Here is a 9,941-nt window from a genome sequence, read left to right as displayed (position 1 = left end):
TTCTCCAGGGGGGTCCCCTGGAATTCTGGGTGAGGCTCTCCCTGTACCCTTGCAGGGATTCCATGCTTTGCATCTGCACACAACACTAGTTGCATCTTTAAGACTATCAGACTGAGACAATCTCTTGTCTCTCTTTCCAGGTCTTGTTCATGGATGGGCACCAGGCACTAAGCTTCTCCTTTTAGGTCTTTGGCCCAAAGAATTAGCTTGGAGTTTTGGTCAGTTTCATTTTTTTTCTTTTTGGTTCTAGATGCAGACAGTAGATTGATTCCTGAAGCCATGGTGGGGCTAGGGGGAAATTATGTCTCGCAGGTGTTGGAAGGATGTCTGCATGTTTTTTCTTGTTATACTTTTGAAGCAATTATTTCTTATAAATTTATATATTTAATATAAATATAAATAATATTGTTTATTATTAAATATTAAATATATACTATTTGTGTATTATACATACATTTATATATTAAATGATTAAGTGAAACTGGGATGCTAGAGACCCCTAAAATTGAGGGAATACATAATCAGTGTGGCGTTTGAACTAATGGCAAAAACTAGATATTCCCTTCTTAACCTCCTTAAGGGTAACAGAAACCCTTGGGGGAAAAGTGAAAAGCTACATACCTGGCCTTCAAGGTTATAGAAGTCAAAGTGGTCACTGTTACAGGAGCAAGGTAAAAAAGAGAGCCAGGGCAAAAGGAGAATAATAGTGCATGACTTAATTCAGATACTCCTGAATTAAATCCAGAGATCAGAGTGTCTGCCTACAACAGTGGAAAGAAAAAGACACTATCCTCCTGCCTTTTGTGTGTCTTCAAACAAATTTCTCCTCTCTGAGCCTCAGTATCTTCTATAAAAATAGGAGAGTTGGGGTTGGTTTAGAGGTTCTCTAAAGGCCTTCCCTGTTTCGACTGTCTATTATGCTTCTTTTGAGACAACAATAAAAAAAGTAAAGTAGGAATTAAGTAAATTCTGTAAGCATTTATTAAGTATATTCTATGTGCCAGATGTAAGGGATACAAAGGATAGTCCCTCCCTCAAAGAACTTACATTTTGTTGGGAAGAGGAAAGAGCAGTTAATTGGTTTAGAATTCCTGAAGTAGCACCATATTTTGCCTGGCAATTCCCAGCTCAGTTCTCTGTCCTGATTTCTTCCCTCTGCCTTTGAAGGAATCACTTGGTGACCTTGGAAACAGTGCTTAGAGAAATCAAGGCACGAATTGTCCTTATTCACTACCTCACTCATCCAGAAATCACTGTACTGTAATTTAGTCCCAGGAGATCTGAGAAACCTTTAGAAAGGAAATTAGACATCTGCTCCCTCTGCTTAGTTAGCTCAGGTAACTCCCATTGGAGTGCTATTAGGCTTAATAGCAACATCTGCTAATTCCACAGAACATATCCTGAAGCATATGTCACAAGTCACTTGGCAGATTAAGTTTCTGCACTTACAACATTTTTCAAGGAGATTGAGATATATATCCTGCATGAACTGAAGAGCCAATGGTTTGGTAGAAGAGAATTCCAGTCAAGATATTGGGATCTGGCAGTTCAGTTGGAACCAGAGAATCTTCTCTTCCAGTGGCTTTAATTTATCTCAGCCTGGAGTTAGGAAGACACCTTCCTGAGTTTAAATCTGGCCCCAGACATTTACTAGCTGTGTAATCCTAGAAAAGTCACTTAACTCTGTTTGCTTCAGTTTCCTCATCTGCAAAATGAGCTGGAGAAGGAAATGACAAACCACTCCAGTATCTTTGCCAACAAAACCCCAAAAAGGAGTTATGAACTCTTGACTGATTGAACAACAATAATGAAATCTCAGAAGTATATCTAGAAATATATTTATCTAGGTGTAGCAATCCAGGTATACATTAATCGTGATATTATTTTAAGAAGTATTCAAAACTTAACTCTTATACTGCAAATGATTGATCTCTGTAATCTTGAGTCAAATTGAATGTTGACCATGCCAAATCCCTAGCCCTTCCCTAAGGCTACACCCCAGAAGAGAGTCAGTTATCTCAGTCTCCTTACTTTTCCTTCAATGATCAATTAACATAGCTATCAAACATCAGTAGATGCCTTAGGCCATATCCACCCTGGATCCTGATCTTAGCTCTACCTATTGTTTCAGGTTTTGGCAGTTTGCATCTTATGATGATTACCTCATAATGTTAATGTATCAGGCCACTGGCCTCTCCCCTTCCCCCCATACTGTTGTAACCCCAATAAAAGTGACAAGACATCAGTTGGCAAGAGAGCTCTTAACCATCAGAGCTCCTAACCATGAAGCTCTTGACCATCAGAGCTTACTCGCTGTCTGTCTACCTTAAGCCAAAACTTTCTGTGTCTGCGTGTCTTTATTCTCGCCTTATGTTCTCTTTCCATTAATCCTTAACCCGTAACCCATATTCACTCAGTCCTTGGTTCCCCTTTCTGAGCGTCCAACCCACTAGGAATCTTCGTGAATCTGCTGGATGGCTTCACTAGGACAAAACCAGTTTGCAAGCCCAGAGTTGATAAGCTGGAAGGGACCTGGAAGGGACCTTGGAGACCCTCTAGTCCAGCCCCTTTATCTTTTGGATTAGAAAACTGAGTCCAAGAGACACAGTAATTTATGCAAGGTCACATGGTAGTAAGTATCCATATGGCAGGACTTGAACCCAGATCTTTTGACTACAAATTGGTGCTCTTTTCATTGTACCACAAGTTGTGAGGAGTCTTGGAGAAGCCCTAATGCTCAAATGAAATACGCCAATATGGACAAGGGAAAGATAAGAGAGATCAAAGAGAGTTTTGTAGAGAATTGCTGTTTTTACTAGAATTACTTCCCTCCAAATGACTCAGCTCCACTGAGCCATCACTATTGTGTTTATTATTTACCCATTTTGGCATGAGCTCTTGTAGTGGATGGCCAAATTGACCTTTGCCCAAACCTATAGGCCTGTGTGTGTATGTTAGATAAGACCCCTTGTAACAGGCCTATGTGTATATGTTAGATAAGACCCCTTGTAACGGGCCTGTGTGTGTGTATGTTAGATAAGATCCCTTGACCACAACCCACCCAATAGGCCCCTGTGGGAGCCGATAGACCATGCCCTTAGAGTGATAACTACCTTTGCTTTAAGTTTGCTGTGAATTATATAAGGAGTGCTGTGAATTTACTGGGGGGGGGGAGGGGGGGAAGACCACTCCTTTCAGTCTCTTCCCCCGCGTGTGTATGTGTGTAGCTTAATAAAGCTTTGCTCTCTGTGCACCTTGCATTGTCTGTCTTGTCTCCTTGGGCTCACCCCAAAACGGACCCTAACATATGGGGGTTTGTCCTCTTGGGAATACGCCCTAGGAACAGCAGACGGAGAGTGGAAGCCACCCTGAGTGAGCCTGGGAACTCGATTGACTGAAATTCCGGAACCGGTATCTGGAGGTGAGGATTGCCTGTGTGACTGGATGTGTGTCTGCTGAGTGACTGGGTACCTTGATGGCAAGGAAAAACAGCCCACGCTGTGCATAAGGGTAGCAGGGCGTCTGCCTGGCCGGGGATTATACGGCCCGCCTATGTCCAAGCACCGTGGTCCATCTCTGGCAAGAGGTGAATACCTAACCCTAGAGGGGGTGGCTGACGCTGGCTGTTTTCCTTGACCTGTTTCTGAGTTCGGACCCTAAATTATCACGTCTCCGTTTCTCCGCGAGGAAAACGGTTGAGAAATCGGGGAAGAGAATGCCTATACCTTTTCCCAACCCCCCCCCCCCCTCCTCTCCTTCCCCCCTTTCTGCTCAGGTTCGATTCCAGCCACATTTAGCTGTGTCACGGGTTCAAGTCCCGTGAATCACGAGTTGCTTCCTTTGCTCCTTGGCCGAAGGGTCTTGGGGGTAAAAAGGTTCGAGTCCTTTAGGGTTACCCCACCTGCCGGCCAGGAGTGCGCAGGAATTTTTCTGCGGGTGGAAGCCTCGTGAGACTACAGGTTCAAGTCTGTGGTGAGTAGGATCGAATCCTGTGGGCGGAAAAGCGCTGAAACCGCCGAGTCCTCTGGAGAAATTGTGGGTTTGTAAGATTAGACACTGAGGGCTGACTGAGGGACGCCTTACTCAGTCCTGGGTGGATGAGGGACCTGTGGCCTGGCTGGCCCTGGCCCTTTGGGGCTCCCCGTTCCCTTCAGAAGGCTCAACCGGAGGTTGCTCCCCACAGATTTTTTTTGACACTACGCAGTCTCTTCTTCTTGATCCTTCTTTCCTCTCTCATTCTTCTCTCTATCTTCTTGGCCACCCTACCACAAGAGAAATGGGCAACTCTCCTAGCTACCCTATTGACCTGGTTCTCCAACACTTTGGTGATTTTCAGTCCCGCGCAGCAGACCTAGGGCTGGGAGTCCGAAAAGGGAAACTCCAAGCCCTTTGTAACACAGAATGGCCCACCTTTGGGGTAGGATGGCCTTATGGGGGAACCTGGGATCGTGCGGTCATCTCAGCAGTCCACACAGCAGTTTTGGCCCCTAGAACCGAGGGGCACCCAGACCAGATTCCCTACATTTTTACCTGGCAATCCCTGGCTCAGGACCCTCCCCCATGGCTCAAACCATACACCAACTCGGCGCAAGTCCTTGCCCTTGCCCTAGACAAAGCAGCCGGGGACCCATCTGAGAACAAGGGACAGCCCAACCACTCAGCACCGCCAGTCCTCCCAGCCCCGGAGGAATCTCTGCTGGACCTTCCCTTACCTCCCCCTTTCAACCCCCCAGCTCCCATATACCCTCCCCTACTGGGGGAAGCCCAGGCAGCACTTCCTGCCCAGGCAGTTCCCCCGGCTGCCCAGACAGTTCCCCCTGTTTTACCTTCACCTCCCCTGGCCAATCAGACAAGGGGCCGCAGCCCTCTTGCTCCTGAAGTAGGCCAGTTCCCTTCCTCCACAGTGGCCCTCCCTGTACGGACCATGGGACCCATGGTTCCCAGTGGGCCAATGGTTCATCAATACTGGCCGTTTATCTCCTCTGATTTATACAATTGGAAACACCAAAACCCCCCTTTCTCTGAGCAACCACAGAAGCTCATTGACCTTCTGGAATCCATTTTTCTCACTCATACTCCCACTTGGGATGACTGTCAGCAACTCCTCCGCACACTCTTCACTAGTGAAGAGCGTGACAGCGTTCTTGCAGAAGGGCGGAAAATGATTTTAGGTGATGACGGCCGCCCCACGGCTGATCCCGCTTGCTTGGAAGCTGCGTTTCCCACGAATTGCCCGGATTGGGACTTCTCGACAGAGCAAGGTAGGGAGCGTCTCCAGTCCTATCGCCAGACTCTCCTAGCAGGCCTCCGGGCAGCAGCTCGGAAGCCCACTAATTTGACCAAAATTGGGGCAGTTAGACAGGGCCCTGAGGAAACTCCCGCAGCCTTTCTAGAACGGCTACAGAATGCCTTCCGAATTTATTCCCCCACGGACCCAGCAGCCCCTGCCAGTCAGACCGCAGTCCTATTAGCATTTGTCAATCAAGCGGCACCAGACATCCGTAAGAAGCTGCAGAGGGTGGATGCATTCACGGCACAGTCCCTAGAGGAACTTTTAAAAGTAGCCAAGAAAGTTTATAACACCAGGGAGACCCCTGAGGAAAGGGCGGAACGCTTGAGACAGGAGGACCTTATCAGGCAGGATCAGAGACAGAAAGAGGCTGAGGAACGAGATGTCAGGATGCGTTCAGAACTACGCTCTCGGGAAGAAAAGGCCCAAAGACAGATGCTTAAAGCTCAACAAGAGACCACTCGTATTCTAGTGGCAGCCCTGCATCGAAGCCAGGACAATCAGGGCCAGATCCCCAACCCAGAGGCACTTGTTTTGACTGCGGGCGCCCGGGCCATTGGCAGAGGGATTGCCCCCACAGGGCGCCCTCTCGAGGACCCAGGAGGAGATTCCCTCCCCCACCCCCACTGGCTAGCCACCCAGGACGACAGACCCTAACTTTTGCCAAAAGGGATTGAGGGGGACGGGTCTTAGGCCCCCTCCCTGAGGCCTGGGTAACAGCCTGCATTGAGGGGACTCCCATTCCCCTGCTGGTGGACACGGGGGCAGAACACTCAGTCCTCCAACATCCCCTGGGCGAAACTTCCTCCAAGTTTTCCGTGGTCTAGGGAATGGTGGGTTCTCACAAATACCCTTGGACCACTAAACAAACTGTGAATCTGGGGACCCACGCAGTCTCCCACTCCTTCTTAGTCATTCCTGATAGCCCTGCCCCTCTCCTGGGTAGAGATCTTTTGCATAAATTAGGCGCTTGCATACAGTTTCACCAAGACTCAGTGGCCGTAACTGATGCCAAAGGGATTCCTCTCACTGTGCTCACAGTGAGCCTTCAGGATGAGCACCAATTGTTCTCCGACCCCATTCCCACCTACATTCCACCCCATGTTAAGCCCTGGGTGGCGGCTCACCCGGGGGGTGTGGGCGGAGCTTTCAGGGGTTGGCTTGGCAATCCGCCAAGCCCAGGTCCTGATCCCCCTCAAGTCCAGGGCCACACCCATCCGGGTTAGACAATACCCAATGCCCTTTGAGGCCAGGAGAGGGATCCAACCCCATATCAACTGTCTTCTGAAGGCCGGAATCCTAGTTCCATGCAAATCACCTTGGAACACTCCCCTCTTACAGGTAAAGAAACCTGGGTGGAATGACTATCCCGTCCAAGACCTAAGGGAGGTGAACAAAAGGATCAAGGACATCCATCCCACAGTCCCCAATCCTTACATGCTGCTTAGCAATCTCCATCCTTCCCTTATATGGTACACCACTTTGGACTTGAAGGACGCTTTCTTTACTCTCCCGCTTGCACCCATTAGCCAACCCATCTTTGCCTTTGAGTGGCACACCCCTGGGTCCCCGACTGTCTCCCTAACCTGGACTAGACTTCCACAAGGACTGAAACTCAGCCCGAGCCTCTTTAGCGATGCTCTGGCTCGGGATCTGGAGGAGTTCCGCACTGCACGTCCTGAAGTGACCCTCCTGCAGTACGTTGACGACCTCCTCATCGCCTCCCCCTCTGAAGATTCCTGTAAAGATGCTACTCGAGCACTTCTGACCTGCCTTCAGGAATCGGGGTATCGCGTCAGCGCGAAGAAAGCACGCATTGCCCGCACGGAGGTAATATTTTTAGGCTATCGCTTAAAAGAGGGTTTTCGATGGCTCACTGAGGCCATGACCCAGACTGTCTTGACAATCCCTACCCCATCATCACCTAGGCAGGTCCGAGAGTTTCTCGGGACAGTGGGTTACTGTCGGTTGTGGATCCCTAATTTCGCTGAAATTGCGAAGCCCCTCTATTTAGGGGCTAGGGAGTCCAAAGCCTGGTCATGGACAAAGGAAATGGACTTGGCCTTTCAGGAACTGTGCACCTCCTTGCTGAGAGCCCCGGCCTTGGCCCTGCCCAATCCCGAAAAGGCAGTTTTGCTCTTCGTGGATGAAAAACATGGAGTAGCAAAGGGAGTCCTCACCCAAAAGTTGGGACCCTGGGACAGGCCAGTGGCATATTTGTCCAAAAGGATGGACCCTGTGGCAGCGGGGTGGCCAGCATGCCTCCGCATTATTGCCGCTGTAGCTCTCTTAGTCAAGGACGCAGACAAGCTCACCCATGGCCAAGCACTGACCATTGCCACCTCTCACGCCATTGAGAGTGTCCTTTGGCAACCACCAGTCAGATGGCTCTCACACTCTAGGCTGACACACTATCAGTCCCTGCTCCTCAATGAACCACGACTCACTTTTAAGGTGGTCTCAGCCCTCAATCCTACCACCCTGCTTCCTATAGGGGACCCAACAGCATCCCACTCTTGTCAGGACATTTTAGTGGAAGCTACCTCAGCAAGGCCTGACCTCAAGGACACCCCAGTCCCAAACCCGGACCTCATTTACTTCACTGATGGTAGCAGTTTCATCACCCCTTCGGGGGCCAGAGTAGCAGGGGCAGCAGTAGTTGACCAGTCAGGTTCCATTGTTTGGGCAGCCCAACTTCCTGAAGGAACCTCAGCCCAGCAGGCTGAATTGATTGCTCTGGAAGCAGCCCTTAGGATGGCGAAAGGGAAGCGAGTGATTATCTACACAGACAGCCGCTACGCATTTGCCTCCCTGCATGTTCATGCTCCCATCTACCGTGAGCGGGGATACATAACCTCCACAGGGAAGCCAATTGCCCAACTAGAACATATTCAGGGGCTCCTGGATGCAGTCTGGGAACCCCACCTAGTGGTCGTTATCCACACACCAGGCCATCAGAAGGGCAATTCCCACCCAGCACTGGGGAATAGGTGGGCGGATGAAGTGGGCTCGGGAAGTAGCAACTCACAGGCCTGGCCCACGGGTGCTTACCCTTGCATCCCCTCCCCAAGACCTCCTGCTCCCGGCCCCTCCATCAGAGCCACCCCAATACTCGGAAGAAGACCAAGTATGGGTCACCAAACAGGAAGGCGAGCCCTTAGCCGGCTACGAGGCGGTTTTCCAAGACCACCGGGGCAACATACTCCTGCCCCATGTAGCAGGCTGTCTACTGGCCACTCACCTCCACCATCTTACCCACCTTGGTGCCGATAAACTTCGGGAGATTCTATGGAAGGGGAGGATTCGATTCCGGGGCATGACCTCCTTTCTTGAGGAACTCACCCGCAAATGCACTACCTGCCAAGCGGTGCAGCCAGCCAACTCCACCACCGCTCCGGGGGCCCGGTTGAAGGGAACCAGACCCTGTGAACACTGGGAACTCGACTTCACTGAGGTAAAGCCGGGTAAATTTGGGTTCCGGTACCTTCTGGTTATGGTAGACACATTCACGGGATGGCCAGAAGCCTTTCCTACCAAGGCTGAAACAGCATAGGAAGTAGCCAAACATCTCCTGGAAGACATCATCCCTCGCTATGGCCTCCCCACCTCCTTGGGGTCGGATAATGGACCAGCCTTCATTAGCCACACTGTCCGGCTGCTGGTAAAGGGCCTAGGGGTAACTTGGAAGCACCATTGCGAATACAGACCCCAGAGCTCAGGTCAGGTGGAGAGGATGAATCGGACCCTAAAAGAGTTTCTTACTAAACTCACCCTGGAGACTGGCAAGGACTGGGTGACCCTCCTTCCCCTCGCTCTTTTTGAAGCCCGAAATACGCTGGGCCAGCTGTCCCTTACCCCCTATGAGATCCTTTATGGTTCTGTACCCCCCATTCTATCATCTTTTCCCTCCACTGAAAAAACACCCGCCCCATCTGTGAAATTTTGTTCTTTCTCTTTCCCAGGTGCATGCCAAATTGTGGCCACGTCTTCAAGCCCGGTTTCAACCACCACCCCACGAGCCTCACCAATTCAAGCCGGGTGACTGGGTCTGGGCTAAGAGACACTGGAAGGAAACCTTGCAACCCAGGTGGAGAGGGCCACATGTTGTCCTGCTGACCACTCCTTCTGCGGTAAAGGTGGACAGCATTGGTCCCTGGATCCATCATTCTCACGTCAGGCCAGCCACAGCTCCAAACCCAGAGTGGGAAGTTAAGGTCCACCCGAACAACCCCTTGAAGCTGACATTGAGCAAATCCTAATGGCTAACCCCTCCCAGCCCCTTTCCCCCATTCTTTTGGCAATGGTGATACTGAACAGCGGTCTGTGCGCTGGGACTCCCTTTTTGTGATGTGAGAGAGGTAACACTCTTGTACTCATCCGTGGCTCTTCAACTTGTCCCCCACCCACGACAACCCTGAGCACATCGACAATGCCCACTCCAGCCAACCATGCCACAGAACCGGTAACCAGCACCAGCGATGGCGCCATCCTAACCACCACGACTGCTGCCAACACCACCTTGACCCCTGAGGTTCCTTCCCCAACCGATGCCCCTTCACTGTCCCGAATCCCGCGAAGTTTATCCACACCAATTGCCGGCAGCCCACACCAGCCATGGAAATGGATATTAACCAGCGGACAGTCTACATGA

The 9,941-nt window shown here is 50.4% G+C and overlaps 1 protein-coding gene across 1 annotated transcript; it reads left to right on the top strand.

The window, feature by feature from the left end:
- Nucleotides 1–4,276: 4,276 nt before the first annotated feature.
- Nucleotides 4,277–9,549, top strand: LOC123246228. Its single transcript, XM_044675159.1, is given in 5 exon segments — nucleotides 4,277–5,873; nucleotides 6,011–6,387; nucleotides 6,389–8,306; nucleotides 8,362–9,190; nucleotides 9,192–9,549. Coding segments are annotated over 5 exon segments (5,079 nt in total).
- The last annotated feature ends 392 nt before the right edge of the window (nucleotides 9,550–9,941 follow it).

Source organism: Gracilinanus agilis, chromosome 4 (genome assembly GCF_016433145.1).
Source record: "Gracilinanus agilis isolate LMUSP501 chromosome 4, AgileGrace, whole genome shotgun sequence".
Classification (NCBI taxonomy): Eukaryota; Metazoa; Chordata; class Mammalia; order Didelphimorphia; family Didelphidae; genus Gracilinanus; species Gracilinanus agilis.
The sequence above is the reverse complement of the archived record's forward strand: the minus strand, read 5'-3'. Positions and strand labels throughout refer to the sequence as shown.